The sequence below is a fragment of the Bubalus bubalis genome, chromosome 10, assembly GCF_019923935.1.
Source record: "Bubalus bubalis isolate 160015118507 breed Murrah chromosome 10, NDDB_SH_1, whole genome shotgun sequence".
In the NCBI taxonomy this organism is placed as follows: Eukaryota; Metazoa; Chordata; class Mammalia; order Artiodactyla; family Bovidae; genus Bubalus; species Bubalus bubalis.
In genome coordinates, this window is record NC_059166.1 from 80626786 (window position 1) to 80646496 (window position 19711).

The 19711-nt window shown below is 38.7% G+C and overlaps 1 protein-coding gene and 1 pseudogene across 10 annotated transcripts in view; both read left to right on the forward strand.

Moving 5' to 3' along the window:
- Positions 1-19711, forward strand: part of SNAP91 (synaptosome associated protein 91) — a 239691-nt gene that overhangs the window by 110871 nt on the left and 109109 nt on the right. For 6 of the 10 annotated variants that reach the window (XM_044924466.2, XM_025294813.3, XM_044924468.2 and 3 more), the window contains 8 exons: positions 6041-6055; positions 6202-6360; positions 12344-12451; positions 13363-13623; positions 13873-13950; positions 14110-14181; positions 14629-14712; positions 15941-16024. The exons of 1 other annotated variant lie outside the window; for it this stretch is intronic. In XM_044924466.2, the coding sequence (XP_044780401.2) occupies positions 6041-6055; positions 6202-6360; positions 12344-12451; positions 13363-13623; positions 13873-13950; positions 14110-14181; positions 14629-14712; positions 15941-16024 (861 nt within the window). The remainder of the gene's footprint in view (positions 1-6040; positions 6056-6201; positions 6361-12343; positions 12452-13362; positions 13624-13872; positions 13951-14109; positions 14182-14628; positions 14713-15940; positions 16025-19711) is intronic. 3 more of the 10 variants (XM_044924467.2, XM_044924469.2, XM_044924470.2) reach the window with 3 other exon arrangements.
- LOC102390655 lies at positions 16042-19231 on the forward strand (annotated as a pseudogene).

Below are 19711 nucleotides of genomic sequence, written 5' to 3' on the forward strand. Positions count from 1 at the left end.
AGAAATACCTAAGATAAATTATGCTTCATGTGGAAAATTAAGATTTTGGAGAGTAAAACCTGTGGTTTCCAAGAGTAGAAAAAGGTTTTCAGCATCAGTTATCCACCAACAAGCTTAATCACTGTACATTTTCCTAGGAAATTTTACTTTCCATCTTTTTATATCATTTTTGTCACCCTCTATCCTAACAAAACATTGGTTAAGAGCAAGGAATTAATGTTTTAATTTTTCATACTTTTTGTTTTAAATCCTTTCGTTTTTGTTCCTTCTAGTATACATAAACAGTCTTCTCCTTTTTCAGTTACCAAATGTATGAAATAAATTACCATCCCCTGTCATAGGCAGTGGGAGGTCTGGAAACTTAAATCACATGGTTCTTAGCTCTTCTGCTAAATCACATCACAGCTTAAGATAGCCATTGATAAGGGCAGGGGTAGGGAAAGCCCCACCAATGCCAGGAAAAGAGAGAAACCAAGTCCCTCTGCCTTCTGATGAACCATGTTGGTTTCTAATTTATATTTTTAGGATATGTGACAGTAGAGTAACAATTGCGTTGGGCCAGGTCCATTTGGTTTGAGCAATTATTTGAAAGATCTTCTCCTTCTCAGGATTTGGGACCTGGACACCTAACAGCAAAAAATACCCTAGACTCAAGTCAGCATAGGCCCTTTTTTCCAGCTCTTTATTAGATGTGCATTCTGAAATTTAAAAACTATTTCTAATGTCAAGAACTCCATGTGGGGGGTATAATATTCTAATGTTGCTATGAAATATGTAAGATTTGTTTAGGAAGAGCCTTGATTATCTTAGTGGACCTGTAGAGTGCTTTACCTGACATTTATTGGGTTTGCAAATTGCATAGTTAAATGAATGTGATTATGTTTTTCTTCCAGTTTTCAGATATAATTGATATACATCACTTTAAAGTGTATTGTGTAATGATTTGACTTGCATACATTAAGAAATGATTACCACAATAAATTTAGTGAACATCCATCTTTTCATATAGATACACAATTAAAGAAGTAGAATAAAGGTTTTTTTGCTTGTGATGAGAACTATTATCTTATACTCTCTTCACAACTTTCATATGTAACATACAGTGGCACTGATTATGTTTATCTTGTTGTATATTATATCCATAGTACTTATTTATCTTATAACTGGAAGTTGGTATATTTTGACTGCATTCATCAAACTCCCCTTCACTCTTCCCCTGCCTCTGGTAACCACAAATCTGATCTCTGTTTCTCTGTGTTCATTTGTTTTGAAGCATATTTGACTAAAACACTGTTAGTTCCCATTATACAATATAGTGATTCAGTATTTCTATACATTTCAAAGAAGTCAGCACCTTAAGTCTTGTTATAATCCATCCCCATACAAAGATGTAATGTGTTAATAGCTATATTCCCCATAATACATTTCATCCCCATGACTCATTTATTTTGCAACTGAAAGTTTGTTCCTCTCAATCCCTCTCAACTATTTCTCTCTTACCCTAGAACCCTTCCCCTCTGGCAACCACCTGTTTATTCTCCATATCTATGTTCTGTTTCTATTTTGTTATGTTTGTTCATTTGGCTTGTTTTTTAGATTCTACATATAATCGTATAGTATTGGTCTTTCTCTGACTTTTTTCACTTAGCATAACAACCCCCTAGGACTATTCACATTGTCACTGATGACAAAAATTCACTCTTTCTTATGACTAAGTAATATTCCATTATAGGTAGATAGCTAGACACACACACACACACACACCCCTTTATCTATTCATCTAGTGATTGGCAGTTACGTTGCTTCCATATCTTAGCTATGCTGCAATGAACATAGGGATGCATGCATCTTTTCTAATTAGTGTTTTCATTTTCTTTGGATAAATAACCTGGAGGAGTGGAATCTCTGGGTCACATGGTAGTCCTGTTTTTAATTTTTTGAAGAATCTCTATACTGTTCTCCATAGTGGCTGTAGCAGTTTACCTTCCCTAACAGTGCATGACATTTCATCACATTCTCACCAACACTTGTTATTTGTTGTCTTTTTGATAATAGACAGTCTTGCAGGTGTGAGGCAATATCTCATTGTGGTTTTGATTTTAATTTCCCTGACGATTAGTGATGTGGAGCATCTTTTCATGTGTCTGATAGCTGTTTGTATGTCTTCTTTGAAAAAAATGTCCACTCAAGTCCTCTCTCTCTATAATCAAGTTGTTTGCTTTTTTGTGGTTGAACTGTATGAGTTATTTGTGTATTTTGGTTATTAACCCCTAATTGGATTTCTCATTTTCAAATGTCTTCTCCTGTTCAGTAGGTAGCCTTTTCATTTTGTTGATAATTTCCTTTATTGTGCAAAAGCTTTCTGGTTTGACATAGTCCCATTTGCTTTTGTTTCCCTTGTCTGAGGAGACATACTTCCCCAAATATTATTAAGGCCAATATCAAAGTGTATACTGCCTGTATTTTCTTCAAGAAGTTTTATGGTTTCAGGTCTTACATTTAAGTCTTTAATCCATTTTGAATTTATTATTATACATAATGTGGGAAAGTCTAGTTTGATTCTTTTACATGTAGCAGTTCAGTTTTCCTAACACCATTTTTTGAAGAGGCGTCTTTTTCACCCTTTATTGTTACCTCCTTTGTTGTAAATTAATTGCCATATAAGTGTGGATTCACTTTTTGGTAGTTCACTCTTAGTGTATAGAAACTCAACAGATTTCTGTATATTAATTCTGTATCCTGCAACTTTACTGAACTGATACGATTTTAGTAGTTTAGTAGTTTTATTTTGGTGGCATCTTTAGGATTTTCTGTGTATGGTATCATGTCTTCTGCAAAGAGTGACAGTTTTAGTACTTCCTTTCCAATTTGGATTCCTTTCATTTCTTTCCTGATTGTTTTTGTATGATTGTTGTGGCTAGGAGTTCCAATATTATACTGAAGAAATGTGGCAAGAATGGGAATCTTTTCCTATTCCTGATCTTAGAGGAAAAGCTTTCAGATTTTCACTGTTGAGTATTGTGTTAGCTGTGGGTTTGTCATATGTAGCCTTTATTACTTTAAGGTATATTCCCTCTATGGCCCTTTTGTTGAGAGTTTTTATAATAAATAATGTTGAAATCTGTCACAAGTTTTTTTCCACATCCATTGAGATGATCATATGATTTTTATTCTCCAAATTGTTAGTGTGATGTATCATACTGATTTGTAACTATTCCTGGGGTAATGGAACCTGATCATGATCACTAATGTATTGCTGGATTTTGTTTGCTAATATCTTCTTGAGGATTTTTGCATCTGCGTTCATCAGTGATATTGGCCTGAAATTTTCTTTTTTGTGATATCTTTGTCTGGTTTTGGATCAGGGTGATGCTGGCCTTGTAGAATGAGTTGGGAAGTGTCCCTTCTGCAGGTTTTTGAAATAGTTTCAGAAAGATAGGTGTTAACTCTTCAATAAATATTTGGTAGAATTCACCTGTGAACCCATATATCTGGTCCTGGACTTCTGTTTGTTGGGAGTTTTTCTAATTACTGATTCAGTTTCACTACTGGTAACTGATCTGTTTTGTATTCTTTATTTTTTCTTGATTCAGTATTGGGAAATTATCCATTTATTCTAGATTATTCACTTTTTGCTGTTTAATTGTTTGTAGGAATCTCTTATGATCCTTTGTGGTGTTGGTTATAACTTCTTCTTTTTCATTTCTGATTTTATTGATTTGGAGCCTCTCTTCTTTTTTTTCCATGATGAATCTGGCTAAAGGTTTATTTATTTTTTCAAAGAGACAGCTCTCAATTTCATTGATCTTTTGTATTGTTTTTGAATCTCTATTTCATTTATTTCTGCTCTGATCTTTATGATTTCTTTCCTTAGTCTAACTTTTGTTTGATCTCCTTTTTATAGTTCTTTTACGTGTAAGGTTATGTTGTATTTTAGATTTTTCTCATTTCCTGAGATAGGCTTGTGTTGCTATAAAGCTTCCTCTTAGAATTGTTTTTTCTGCTTCCCATAGATTTTGAGTCACTGTATTTAATTTTCACTTGTCTCTGGGTATTTTTTATTTCCTTTTTTATTTCTTCAGTGATCCTTTATTTAGTAATGTGTTGTTCAGCCTCCATGGATTTGTGTTTTTTGAAGTTTTTTCATGTAGTTGATTTCTAGTCTCAACATTGTGTTTGGAAAAGGTCCTTGATATGATTTTAGTCTTCTTAAATTTACTGAGACTTCTTTTGTTGCCTAGCATATGATCCATCCTAGAGATTGTTCCATGTGCTCTTGAAAAGACTGTGTTTTCTACTACTTTTGGATGTAATGTTTATATATGTGTGTGCATAAACTTTTAAATTTATATAAAATAAAAAAATATGTATAAAGTCTATCTGATCTAATAATGTAGTTTAAGGCCAGTGTCTCCTTATTGATTTTCTGTTTTGATCATCTGTCCATTGATGTAAGTCCCCTTTGCCTTTTGTGTTACTGTCAGTTACTCCCTTTATGTCTGTTTAGATTTACTTTATGTATTTAGGTGCTCCTATGTTGGTTGCATGGGGCTTCCCACGTGGTGCATTGGTAAGGAATCTGCCTGCCAATGTAGGAGACACAGGAGACTCGGATTTGATCCCTGGGTTGGGAAGATGCTCTGGAGTAGGAAATGGCAACCTGCTCCAATATTCTTACCTGAAAAATGCCATGGACAAGAAAGCCTAGAGGGCTATAATCCATGGGCTCGCAAAGGGTCAGACGTGACTGAATGACTGAGCACACACACACATACACATACATGTTGGATACATATATGTTTACAATTGTCATATTTTCTTCATTAATTGATCCCTTGATTAGTATGTAATATTTTTCTTTGTCTCTTATAACTGTTTATTTTCAAGTGTGTTTTGTCTCATATAAGTATTGCTACCCTGGCTTATCATTTCTATTTACATAGAATACATTTTTCCATCCCCTCACTTTCAGTCTGTGTATCTTTATGTCTAAAGTAATTATTATTAATGTCAAATTTATGTTTCTCAGCCTTTTAAATGTCTTCTGGAACTTTAGGTTTACTGAATTCTCATATCGTTTTTAAAGCTCTGAAAAAAATAGCTTCCAAATGAGTTTTGATAAAGTTTCTTCATGGTTAAAATAAATTTCCAGTAACATTCATGAATTCAAATGTGATGCCTGAGATGTATCACGTGACTGATACTAGAGGAATGCATTGGACACTCTAAATGTTTAACTTAAAGCCATAGTATAGTTAAAAATAATCCCTCTTAGGCTTATTATTTAGAATGCCATCTGTAATCCCACTGTTGATCACTAAGAAAGTATGAACCTCTCAATGGAATGCTGACCTCAGAAGGGCTGAAAAGTTTTGATACTACAGAATCTCTCACATTCATCTTGAAAATAATTTTCATATGTTGTCACATAATGTTTATAATTGTAAAAGTCATATATTAAACCGAAAAACATCTGGTAATGTGAAACTTACGAAGAAGAAAATAGGTTTGAGTTTCTTTTCTCTAACCCTTAAACTTTCATTCAAGTTAATATGTTGCACAGTCAAACTATAGCCATTTTAAAGCTTCTATTCATGCTCTGGTATTTTACACTGAAGTGACACATCAAATAAAGAGGATCAACAAAGTTCAATTAACTATGGTTTCTTCATAATTGACGATTATAGTATAATGAAATCAACCAAAGCAAATGAAATGGTAACTCTGATAAGAAATCAATTGAGTTCATCAAAATCATTTAGACCTAACTTAAGGTAAGTCTCATAACCTCCCTTGCTCTCAGTTTTCCCATCTATGAAATTGGAAATTTGATCTAGAGGATCCCTAAGGTCACTTCCGGCTTTAAAGTTCCATGATAATAATAGGTAACATTTATTTTTTAATTACAAATGGTCCAGAAAAGTACATAAAGCTAAAATGTCTTCAGTTAGTGCCTTACCCTGCTTGGACATTGGTGTGGTTGAAAGTTTCAGCTTTCTCTCTTATTTCTTCATATGCTGACCCCCATGGACATCAATAGACCTTTTGGGAGAGGGTGAGTAAAGCTTTATCTGTAAACCTCTGTTTTGAGAGACTTTCATATCTTAATAATTGTCCTCACTTTGATCATTTGGAGCCTGGTATATCTTTTGCGCTTTCCTTTTCTTCTCTTCCATTTGTTCTGTGTCTGGTGCGACGTAGATTCTCTGGCTGCACTTTCCTCTGTTCCCTCCGAAGCGCAGATCTCAGATCCGTTTGCACCAGAACCTGCCCCTCCTGCTACATCTGCTGAAACGTCAGCTGCTGCAGCCTCTGCCTCAGCTACCACCACTGTCACTGCTGACGTCGACCTCTTTGGAGGTTAGTCAGTCACATCCCTCCTCTTTCCTTTTCCTTCCAGGATTACTAAAATTACCATAGTATGAAGATGTTTAAAATATCGTACACGATAGAACAGTATGACACAACTTTTAAGTACTTTTTAAATGTTTATTCATATATTTCTTTGCTCAGTTTGTCAACTTCATTTAGTTTTAGTGGTTTTAGAAGACAGGTTGCAATGCTTTGGACCTGTTTTATTTTCTATTTTTTTGCAAAGTTAGGATTTAAGTCACTATTAGGACTCTTGTCCCATATATGGGATCCAGCCCTGCAGTATCTATAAGGGTGGTCTCAGATCCTTCTATCCTCCTATATTTAGGATTGGGTTTTTGGAATTTCTTTTTAGATTTGAACTAGCTAGAAGGAAAAAAATATTTGGGGAATATGAGAGGAGAAATTCTGATCTAAGTTATTTTTTAAGTTTTAAGACAAAAAGTCCTCTAGAAGTTCAGACCTAGAGGTCTCTGAAAAGAGTTTTTGCAACCTTAGGCTTGTTCTTTGCAAGCAAAGATTTGGATTGTCTTTGGCTTCAGAACTTTGAGAGATCACTGGAGTCAGTAGTTGCAATGCTGATTGAAAACAGGTTTATATCAGACTTTGAAATGATAGTCTGAAAATATTTTTTTCCATGCAAATGTAAGTTCTGACAGAGTTGATTTACAGCTGTAAGCCTGAGTCAGATATCCTAGGCTCTGCCAGTATAACATGCCTGGACGCAATGAACCATCTGAAGCCACTTTATTTACATCTTCCCATCTTGAGTGGTGCTTATGTCCAAACCTGGAGAAGTGCTCATTTTAGATGTGTACATTGAATAGTGTATAATCATCATAGTTTTGTGTTTCTTCATTTCAACATAACATCTTTCCCAGGGCATTTTGAGAATATGGTAAAGAAATCAGAGGATGCAAAAAAAAAAAAAAGAAATCAGAGGATTCAAACAATGTGGTGGGGGCAAGAGAGTTTCTGCAAGTTCTAGTAGAGTTCGTAAATTCCCCTGGGAACATACACTCACACACCATCACGTAACACTGCTACGTGCCCCACTCTCTGAAGCTCACCAACAGTGCCTAAGACAAGGAGTCCTCAGCTTGACACTGCGTTCTTGCCCCCGTTTCATGTGAGGCAATTTGCTGCTGCCTTGCTGCACTGCCATGCTATTACAGAAAAAATCTGCTTTTATTAAAGTAGAAGGGATTTTCAGACTCTTAAATAATTTATTATAAAGAATTATTTGCCAGAGAAAGTTAGTTTTTCATTATGCCTCTATAACTTTTGAGACCAGAAATTAGAGTTTTAGTTTACATTTATAAAATCAACTTCTTCATCCCCTCCTTCTTCCCCCATGATTGGTCTTGAGTATGGATGGTTTCTCATAGGCTTATGTTAACAGGAAAATTCAAGAAAAAATATGAGCAGGGTGGTAACAATTTTGTATGTAAACATTTCTGTTCCTTTAGCTATTTAGATTTTTGGTTTTCAGTCCATTTGAAGGAGCTTAATTGCCTATAAGAAATCAGTCAACTCCATCTTGCTTCTCTCATGGTCCTCTAAAGCCTAAGATATTTCTTGGAAATATTCTTTGTGCCATTTTGCTGTTTGTGTTGATCATTACTGCTTTGATGACATCCATCAAGCAGAAGAATCTGTATGTTTGGAAATATTTTTATGATGTCATTCTTTCTCCCTGCAATACAAGTTTAAAAGGTCAGTACTGTAGCAAATCATATTACTTAATGCCAAAGAATGGAAGCTCTTCTCTAATTTCACCAATATCCTTTCTAGTCATCTGGCTGGAGGCTGAGGAGATGAGTATCTCTGCAAATCTCATTACAATTTTTACTAATCTTTCTAATTCTGTAAACTGTCTCCTGGCCACTGGTAGCTGTAAAATCTCTAACCTTTATGTTCATAAATTTATGTGTTTCACTGTGTGTTTTATGTTAGTACTTTTCAGTGGTATTCCCTGGTTTCTTTCATGTTCTTTATGGATTTATAAGAAATCATCTAGAGGTAGGACTTTAAATTAAAATTCAAACTAAAATCTCTCCGGTCATGTTGTGTGGCCATTTAAAATAAATGTATCTTTAAAATGGGCAAGTGGTAGAACTTTTGATTAATAAGAGCATCAGTTATTTCACATATATGACTTTAAAATATGCCCCTATGAGGTTTTATGTAACATGGCTAGCAGGATTAAATAGACTTTAGAAATAGGATTAATGCATTTTTAAATGGCTAATTTTTAAATTTTCAGGAATATGAAATATTAAACATTAAAATTTTCTGTGCATTTTAGTCTTATATTTTCATTACAGATTTGAAAAATAGGGACTATCTGTTATTTTAAAATACTCAGATTGATACCTACATAATGTTTTAGTCATTTCAGTGTAAGTCATTAAAAACATTTTTTAAGAAACATTATATTTGCTAAATGCTTTATTTTTTAAAAGGAACTTTTAAAAAAATAAAATCTGTCTTCTCTGGTCAGGCAGAACAGGGCTGCAAGGCAGTGTTGTGCTTTAAAAAATAAAATAGATATTAAGAGAAAACACAAAATTTTTTAAAACATTCTGTTTTTCATTGATGTAAACTTTAGTAACAACAGCATATTAGGTTTGTTTTTTTTTTTAAACAACACAGTGTTTTTCTTAGCAGTGCAATGCTAAATTGATGTTAATTCCTCTTGCATTTGCCAGGATACCCTTTCAGCCAACTGTGTTAATTTGTGAGCATCCTGCATGAAGATGGTAGGCTGCGAGCACAGAACCAAGTGGCTGGAAAACCAAAGGACTTGCTTCCCAAGCCTGACTTCATTTGTACAGGCTGCTTAACAAACTAATTAACCTTCCTTAAAATCAGTACTTAAGTATGAGCCCTTACAACTAGACTTAATGGAAGAATGTTATAATCTGAGACCTCTAGGAAAGAAAATGAAATGCTGGTGACTTTTGGGTTCAAGAATGATTGAAACCTTTGAGCCACGTATGTGATTTAAAGATGCCTTATGTGGCTGGAGAAGACAAGGAGGGATAGTTCAGCCTGGGGAGGACAAGAGCAGTAAGAAATTTTCACATAGAAAGTCAGGCACATGATAAAAATTTAGAGGGAAAATTCTTCCTATGTTGCCAGAAGAAAGAGAAGGCTAGTCTGCACAATGTCTGAGACACTGGTTTTCTGGGTAAGACAAGTCCATAACTGTAGAAAAGCAGGAACACACATCTCCTAGAAATAGCAAGGGTTGGTAATTGGCAGAATGTAGACATGAACTGTGAGTGGGTAACAACGGAAAGAGAACTAGATTGGAGGTGGTTTTAGCCTTCAATGCTGGAAGGATAATGCTGCCATCGATTATGAAAGAAAGCTGGGTAGCTAAGTAGTTTTATTATTTTTTAGAAAACAACATCATAATTGCTTTATTATCTCTCACAGTCTTACAGTCTTGGGGGTCTGCTGAGCTCAGCTGGACAGTTCTCTCTCAGGGTTCCTTGCATGGCTATATTCATACAGTGGCTGTGGGGTTGGGATCATCCAGACTCATTCATTCACATCTCCATCTCCTATGCTGGGAGGACTTAAAAGCCATGGGCTGGAGCAGCTGAGGGTCCTTTGTTTAAGAGCAGTTTTGACAGTAGTAGATGAGTTAAGTTTATGTTTAGTTTCAGAGAAGCATTAAAAGGAGATGTCTTGCTGACAGGGGAAAAATAAAAAACCACCTTTCCTGAAAATATAGCTACAAATATTGGTTTCATCTGCTTACACAGAAGTGATCATTAAAGAGGCACACCCGTGAATACTTGTTTGAACTCAGCACTGATGTAGAAAGAAAGAAAGAAAGTGAAGTCGCTCAGTCATGTCCGACTCTTTGTGATCCTGTGGACTGTAGCCTACCAGGCTCCTCTGTCCATGGGATTTTCCAGGCAAGAGTACTGGAGTGGGTTGCCATTGCCTTCTCCAGGGGATCTTCCTGACCCAGGGATCGAACCCGGGTCTCTCCTGCATTGTAGGCAGACACTTTACCGTCTGAGCCACCAGGGAAGCCAATAGCACTGATGTAACTGGTAATTAATTCAGTCCTACAAGGAGGGAACAGTATAGTAGAAAGTGGCACAGTTCATCACAGTCGAGTGGTTAACCACACAAACTTCAGTCAGATAGCTTACAGCCAAATCCTGACTCCACCATTTGCCAAACCTTGGGCAAGTTCTCAGAGTTTACAAGTTTCCATTCTCTTATCTACAAAGTGGAGATGATAGAACTTACATCCCAAGAGAGTTGTAGAAATTAAATGTAATAATGCCAATGAAATATTTACCTAGTGACTGACACACAAATAGTGACTGCTATTACTGTTTCTATTGCTTCCAATCACACTACCCTCAGTTCCAGATTTTATAAGACTAGAAAAGAAAACAGACCTGACTCACGGCAAAATATTTCCAGCTGTCTGTCCCATCCCCGACTGTTTTTTTCCTATGCCATTACTATTATTCACCATCTCCCTTGACTGACCTTTACCAGAACGTGTTCCCTCCGTGTAGCTGTGAGAAGCAATCAAATCAAATCAAGCTGTAACATATGATTGTCCTATTGTCTATTCCAGCGATATTGGTGTTTTTGTAAAGAACCTTTTAACCCATGTGGGTCTCTAATGTTTAATGTTTGTTAATACTGGGTTTCAGGATGTTACCATAATGTGTCTCATACTCAGATCCATTTGAAGCACTCTGGGTTAAACTGAGAAACAAGTATCCTGACTGTAGGATTTCCTACCGCTTAGACCAGGTAAATCTCTGAGAAAGGGGAAATACCGGGTAGCATTTTGTTTGACAAATTCTTTTTAATGGCTGGAGGAGGAGCAGTGTTCTAGGGAACGCTGGTAAGTATTGCAGAAGGCAGCAGTTTAGGATATAAGTCTAGCAGGTAAGTGGCAGGTACTTTTTGGTCCCCACTTTCCAGGAATTTCTTTTAGGCAGGTCGTATTTATGATAACTTCATTCCTTTTGTACTTTGGAATGAAAGGGTTTCTTTGAAAACTCCAGGTAAAACTAATTTTACCATAATTAACATGGTGTGTTGACAGAAACACATTTGGGATCCTTTGCACACATCAGCCATTTATAAATTGGGCATTTATAAATGGAGGCTGCCTGTATGTTAATGGATCTACTGTATATTATTATAATTTACTATATACAGTTACATACTTGTAGTTTCAAAACATGAAACTATATCTTTAGTTCATTGAAAACAGGTAATTTTCAACATAACTAGAGCAATGCAGTATTTGAAAATAGCCATAAATTTAAGTCAAAATAAAGGCATTATGGCATCATCTCCTAATTTTTTTTCTTTAGTTCTTTAAAGCAAATCCTTGGTTGCGTCTGAAAATGTTTCTCGGGGATAATGAAAGTTTAACTTATGAATATTTATATATGTCATGTTAACAGTGCAATTTTGCCTAGACTATAAAAGAAAATTGAAATTTAGATGGTTTATGTCATTGTATATTTAATTTTATTGGCATTAAAGAGGACATCCATGCTTGCTAGAAACCATGAGTCAGAGACATCGTAGTAACATATATAAATAACGAAAGCTCAATGTCTCAAACTGCCTAAGAAAGTAATTTTTGTGTTTTAATTTTCGCATCCATTACTTTCTAGTGATGCATAAAACATGCTTCTTAGAGCCCTTATACAATGAGAATCCTGTTACCCTTTAGATCCTCACAGGTCTCAGCAGGCTCCACACTGCACCACTTTGCATGTAGCCAACATGAAGGGGCACCAGGAGTCATTGTTCTGTGACTGCCAATAGTGCATGGGCTGTAAAAATGCATTTTAAGAATTCATGTTGTATAAGGGAGCCTTCTTTGCAATTTAACTTGGTTCTTTTACTATATTTTTCTTCTCTTTTTATCCCTTTCATTTCTTTTGTTTTAACACCTGCACCCAAGATGCCTTTGCAGCTTCTCCCGGGGAGGCCCCTACAGCATCCGAAGGGGCCACCGCGCCGGCCCCCCCAACCCCCGTAGCAGCGGCACTTGATGCTTGTTCAGGAAATGGTGGGTTTCCAATCCTGAGCCCGTCTGTTGTCGTTTTGTCCCGATGTGAAACCCCTGTAGCTAGACATGGCCCTCTGTGTTTCTAATTTTACTTTCTTCTGAGCATAAAATATCACTCCTCCTAACAGAATGAAGAATGCTGACACTTAAAACATTAAGAAAACGAAGGGCATACTTATCAAAATTGTCAATTTCTCAAGATTGACAATTTTTGTCACTGCAAGTATGCTGCCTTAATGTTTTTGTTCCCCTCTAATGCTACTGATGGACTTCCCTGTTGGCTTAGTGGTAAAGAATCTGCCTGAAATGCAGGAGACGTGGGTTCGATTCCTGGGTTGAGAAGATCCCTTGGAGAAGGAAATGGCAACCCACTCTAGTATTCTTGCCTGGGAAACCCCATGGAAAGAGGAGCCTGATGGGCTATAATCCCTGGAGTTGTAAAAGAGTCTGACACGACTTAGCAACTCAACAACAACCATAAATGCTATCAATGTATTGTACTCTTTTTGTAACACTGAATTCCAATATATAGGCATGTTTTCATGAATCTTTCAAGCTACCAAGTTGACCAGATTAAGTGAGCATTTAAAAAATAACAGTCTCCAATCCTAGACCGTAGTCTAATCTGACAAATACTTGTTAAGTGTTTCAATTTCTGAACTCGTGGTACCTGCTAGATTTTCTTTTCTCTTTAGAAGAACATGCTAATCACTGACCCCCACTAGTAGGGTCCTAGCTCAAAGCGAGCAGCCTAATGCCTAGCCAGCAGCTAATGCCTAGCAAGCAGCCGAAAGCCTAGCTAGCGTGTGAATATCTGTGCCAGGTGTCTTGGTCCCTGTAGTTATAACGCTGCTCTCTTGCCAGTTTCCTTACTGATGCTGTGTGTGTGTCTCCACTTTCCTTTCCCCAAGACCCCTTTGCCCCGTCTGAAGGTAGTGCAGAGGCTGCACCCGAGCTGGACCTCTTTGCAATGAAGCCACCTGAGACCAGTGTTCCTGTAGTTACCCCTACAGCTAGCACCGCCCCTCCGGTTCCCGCCACTGCTCCTTCTCCTGCTCCCGCCGTCGCAGCTGCCGCTGCTGCCACTACCGCTGCCACCGCCGCCGCCGCCGCCACTGCCACCACCTCCGCCGCCACCACCTCCGCTCCTCCTGCTCTAGATATCTTTGGTGGTAATTTTTTTGTTGTCATTGTCGATGTCATTAAACTCTTGCCACCCGGTGGATTGTATTCCGGTCCTTGCGGTTTCCTGCATACGCAACTCTTGACTGCATGATGTCTGTGTCATGAAATGGTTCTCCAGCAACCATTTGCAGCTCGTTTCAGAACTCTTCCAAAAGTGCTCACCCGCGACTGGAAAGTGAGGCGGTTTCTGGCGGGTCCCTCCCGTTGAGTAAAGGCATGTGTGTTCTTGGTCTTAGATTTGTTTGAGTCTGCTCCTGAAGTCGCTCCCGCGCCTAAGCCAGAGGCTGCTCCTAGCATAGACCTGTTTGGGACAGGTAAAGCCAAAGCTCCCTTTCTTTACGTGAGTTTGCCTCAATGTTTTCATGAAAAAGCCCTTTGTCCACCTCTGTGATAATGCACTTGTTAGATTTCTGACTGTGATTTCAGCTCTCTACTCACTTCTGCTTGGTTTTGGTTTGTTTCACTTTGGGAAGATGCTTTCTCCTCTCCACCACAAGGGGCCTCTCCTGTGCCTGAGAGCTCTCTCACTGCTGACCTCCTATCCGGTGAGTGTTTCTGCCAAGGTCAAGCCTTCTGAGATGTTTTAGTGGTGGGGGTCGGGGGTGGGGGGTATGTGTGGAGAGACAGATGCAAAAATATGAGGGTTGTCTTGAGTTCTTTTACGCTCAAAATTCACTTTAAAAAAAAAATCTCATTTTTGGTCCATCCCCAATTGATGACCCCCTATATTTCAAATCTGCTACCAACTGGAAAGAGAAAAACTCTTTTTCATACTACATCCTGTGACCTCAGGGAGTCAAGTTTTATTTTCTTCTGTGAAATACATATTTTTAAAACTGTTGGCTTTTACTCAACTGTTAAGCCTGTCTAACTTAAGAGGATAGATCTTCCTGCTATTCAACATGAAATCTCTGGAAGCTATTTGTCGAGGCTCAGGGTTTCGTTTTCCTTTGTGTGACGTGCCCTTTGTCCTGTTATGTGCTTTGCTCCAGTGGATACGTTTGTAGCGCCATCTCCTGCAACCACTGCCTCGCCAGCAAAAGTGGATTCTTCAGGGGTGATAGACCTTTTTGGGGGTGCGTATCTCTCCACCTTCAACACTCACAAAATCCTCCCCCCCCAGAATAGTTTTGAGATCTTGTAGTTCATTATTTTTTTTCTTTTGACCATGTGAAGTTATTTTCATCTTTTAAATGTGAACTTAAGTTTTTAAGATCTTTCCATTTCTTTGTCATCATCATCTTCATCCTCATCGGCTCATCCTATTTTTTAGTGCATGTCCTAACAAAACCAGATGATTTTTCATTTGCAGTCTTGTGTTTTTAACTTTTCATTCATCCTCATGTAGAATCAACTGATTGGAATTTCCTGCTACTGCTCTTCCTTGGTGATCCTGATCTGTCAGCTAAATCGTTTCCAAGTTCTTTAAAGCAATATAAACATAGATAATTTGGAATTGAAAAAAGATAAGCCAGTCAGAATTGAAAGCATAAGCTCTAGATGTCATGCATTATTCCATAGGGTTTATTTATGTTGAGTTTAATGTTCCTAAATCCTCCCAGAGAACTAGAAGATGTTTCACTGACTTAAATGCATTTTTCTTTTCCTGTATGCTATTGGAAGAAAGGCAGATGTACTGAATTAACTCTAGAACTACTCATTTGGATGATACATTCAGTGTCTTCTGTTAGCAGTAAACTTATTGGGGAAAGTCCACGTTTGGAGTGATTTCTTTATGAATTTGCATAAATGCGTATGCTGTGGGCTAAAATACCATCCTTAGCAAGTGAAACCCACATTGAGTAGTTAGGGTACATTGATGCATTATGGTGAGTGCCATGAAAGGAATATGAGAGGTACAAAGGTGTCGCAGTTTGTGACATTCAGAGGCTCAAAACCTGTGGCAAAATCATTAAACTTTGATACAAGTAGGGCAGCTGCTGCTTGAATTGTTTGTTAAATTTTGTTTAATAGAGTTCTAATGGGAGGGGATTCTTGGCTTTGAGCAAAAAGCTTTAAAACTTTGATCCTGTTTTGACAGATTATAGGATTCAGCCCTTAAAAAAAGAAGAAAAATAATTTTCTTACTCTTACAAAGAGGTGTTAATTTTTAAGTATCCTAGAACTCTTCTTTTGAGAGAATGAACTGGTCAGAGCATAAGTCAATCCATTCAGTCATTTCACATATCCACAGGAGACAAGCTTACCACAGAGTGTCATGTCTGTGCATTTCTCAGCAAATCACTTCCCTTACTTACTGTTTACACTCTTTTACTTTTTTGCTGCATAATGGATAATGGGTAGATGCATTCGGAAGTAGTGCTTCTGAACCCCAACCTGCACCTCAGGCTGCTTCTAGCTCGTCAGCATCGGCAGACCTACTAGCTGGTAATTAATTGCATTAAAATAAAATAGTTTTTTATGAAAGTTAAGTTTGGATATATTTTTATAAGTAACAGATAATATATAAATTTCAAGGTGCATGTCTTCTTTTCCTTTTAGACATGAAATTGAAAAATAAGACATTGTATAATAGAAAGTTGATTATTTCCCAGGAGTTGATGAAATTGGTCTTAAAATCAGTTGTATGCAAGCCACCCCTGCAGCTCATTAGATGCTCTTAATATGCCTTACTTTCAGTTAGCATGTTTTTTATTAAAGAAATAATATGCTTAATTCAGCAATTTTTATCTTGTATTGCCCCGCCCTTTTTTTAAAGGAATTTGTGGGGAAATGTACCATGATATTTGACAGTTCTATAATATATGAATACTCTTAAGAGAAGCTTTTCTACATTTCCACCATTGGTTAGATCCCCCCCCCCCCTTTTTTTATTGGAATATAATTGCTTTACAGTGCTTTTTGAGTGAGTAAAATTATATGTAAATACAAAAGGAAATGCAATAAAGATATAGCATAACTAAGTGTTAAAAATGATTTTTAGAGATTTTAAACCAAAAATTAAGGAGCATCTCAAAATTGGGGAGAAAGCGCTCTCCAAAATTAATATGTGAGTTCTCGTTCCTTGCGATGTTTCTGCCTCGCCGTTCAAGACCGGTGGCTTTCTTCGCGCCCATTGCATGTTGGGAACGGCAGTTCGTCAGACTGGCTATGTCGCTGTGAGATGCTGGCACTCGTGGTAAGTTCAGGTCCGGTCTGGCTTCGCACGAGCCACTGCGTTTCACTATGACAGGCGTGGCACGCTCTGGTCACCGTTAGTATGCGTGACAGGCTTTCAGAGCGATTAAGGAAACAAGCCGAAAACCTACGACTTCTCATGGGCTTGCGCTCTCGCTGAAGCTCGTGCTCCTCACGGACCGGCTGTCTTCGTTCCTCTTCTCCCCGCTCTGAAAGTTTGAGCTTACTGTTGGCAGGCCCCTGGGCAAACGGTGTGTGAGATGGGACGGTCGTCAAAGGACAAGCGAGATGTCTACTACCGCCTAGCCAAGGAGAAAGGCTGGCGCGCCCGTAGTGCCTTCAAGCTGTTACAACTTGAGAGGAATTCCAGCTCTTCCAAGGCGTGACGTGGGCGATTGACCTGTGTGCGGCCCCAGGCAGCTGGAGCCAAGTGCTGAGCCAGAAGATAGGGGGCCAGGGTTCTGGCCATGTGGTGGCTGTGGACCTTCAGGCAATGGCTCCACTACCAGCTGTGTTACAGATCTAGGGGGATATCACCCAGCTGTCCACTGCCAAGGAGATCATCCAGCACTTTGAAGACTGCCCCACTGACCTAGTGGTGTGTGACGGGGCTCCTGATGTAACCGGCCTCCATGATGTTGATGAGTATATGCAGGCCCAGCTCCTCCTAGCTGCTCTGAACCTTGCTACGCACGTCTTGAAGCCAGGGGGCTGCTTTGTGGCCAAGATCTTACGAGGCCGGGATGTGACACTGATCTACAGCCAGCTGCGTGTCTTCTTCTCCAGGGTGCTATGTGCCAAGCCCAGGAACAGCCGAAATTCCAGCATCGAGGCCTTTGCTGTCTGTAAGGGTTACGACTCCCCTGAGGGCTTCCTGCCTGACTTGACCAAACCCTTGCTGGATCACTCTTACGATTTCAACCAGTTGGATGGCCTTAGCCTCATCATTGTGCCATTTGTGACCTCTGGGGACCTGAGCGCCTATGATTCAGACTGCAGTTACCCACTGGACCTAGAGGATGGCTCAGAATACAAGTGCACTCCACCCAGGCAGCCCCCCATCTCACCACCCTACCAGGAGGCGAGCACATTGAAGAAGAAAGGGCAGCTGACCAAGGACAAGGAGATCCGCCCTCAGGACTGCCTCGCGAGCACAGTGGACAGGATGCCCCAGTCCCTGACTGTTCCACAGCGCCACACCCTGCAGCCCTCTGAGGTCGAAGACAGTGGAGTGAATTATTTGTCTTAACATGTTAAGTTAGCTGACAATCTGATAAGGACTGGGAAGCTGTTTGCTGTCAGGAAAACCAGAATTTGAGTTGATCTTGTTTTCAAATATCTCCTCAACCAGTCTAAACATACAAACTCCAAGTGGGAACCTCCAGCAACTGCCACAAATAGAAGGAAAGAAACATCCCAGAATGTCCATCTTCAGAGGGGATTCTTGAGTGGGGTCTTGCTTCTTCTCTAAATCTTTGTAGCCATGGGTCCCGAATATGTCCAGAACTCACCCTGAAAGCAGGGTTCTTAACCCTGGGTAGAAGTCAGGGGTATCTGTTAACTTGATGGAGGGAAACATTACATTTTTATTTTCACTAACTGAAATTTTAGCTTTACTCCAGAATCTGAATGCTGGCAGCAAATCAGAATTGTAAAATTACTTTTACAATAGTAAAAGCAGTGTCTGCAACTTTCCACCAGTAGAGGTCACAGTTACTTATTTAATGTTACGTTATAGTTGTTTTGGACATCTTGAAATACTGTTCACATTGGTCATTACTTTGAATAAGATCTTTTTTTTAAATTTGTCTTTTTGATTAAAAGATAATTGCTTTGCCAAATTTTGTGATTTTCTGACGTATATCAACAGGGGTCAGCCATAGGTGGGATCAGCCATAGGTGTGCCCAGGTCCCCTCCCTCCAGGCCTCCCTCCCAGCTCCCTCCACATCACACCCTTGTCACAGGAATTGTCACAGGGCCCCTGTTTGAGTTCCCTGGGTCATACAGCAGGTTCCCGTTGGCTGTCTATTTCACATGTGGTATTGTAGGTTTCCATATTGCTCTCTGCATACGTCTCACCCTGTCCCTCCCCCCTCCCCCATGTCCATGGGTCTGTTCTTTGTGTCTGTTTCTCCATTGCTTCCCTGAAAGTGAATTCATCAGTACCATCTTTTTGGAGTCCATATATGTTTGTATCCGTATGATGTTTGTATTTCTGTTTCTGGCTTACTTCACTCTGTGCTTTGGGCTCTAGATTCATCCAGCTCATTGGAACTGACTCAAATGTGTTTCTTTTTATGGCTGATGGTATTCCATTGTATATATGTACCACAGCCTCTTTTTCCGTTCATCTGTGAATGGACATCTAGGTTGCTTCCATGTTCTAGCTATTGTAAATAGTGCTGCAGTGAACATTGGGGTACATGTGTCTTTTTCAGTTTTAGTTTCCTCAGGGTATATGCTTAGGAGTGGGATTGCTGAGTCATATGGTGGTTTTATTCCTAGCTTTTTAAGGGATCTCCATACCATCTTCCATAGTGGCTGTATCAGTTTACATTCCTACCAGCAGTGCAAGACGATTCCCTTTTCTTCCCATGCTCTCTGGCATGCATTGTTTGTAGACTTTTTGATGATCGCCATTCTGACTGGTGTGAGGTGGTATCTCATTGTAGTTTTCATTTGCATTTCTCTAATGGTGAGTGATGTTGAGCATCTTTTCATGTGTTTCTTCGTCATCTGTGTGTCGTCTTTGGAGAAATGCCTTTTTAGTTCTTTTTCCCACTCTTTGATTGAGCTGTTTGTTTTTCTGGTTTTGAGTTGTATGAGCTGCTTGTATATTTTGAAAATTAATTCTTTGTCAGTTGTTTCATTTACTATTTTCCCATCCTGTTCAGTTCAGTTGCTCAATTGTGTCCAACTCTTTGAGACCCCATGGA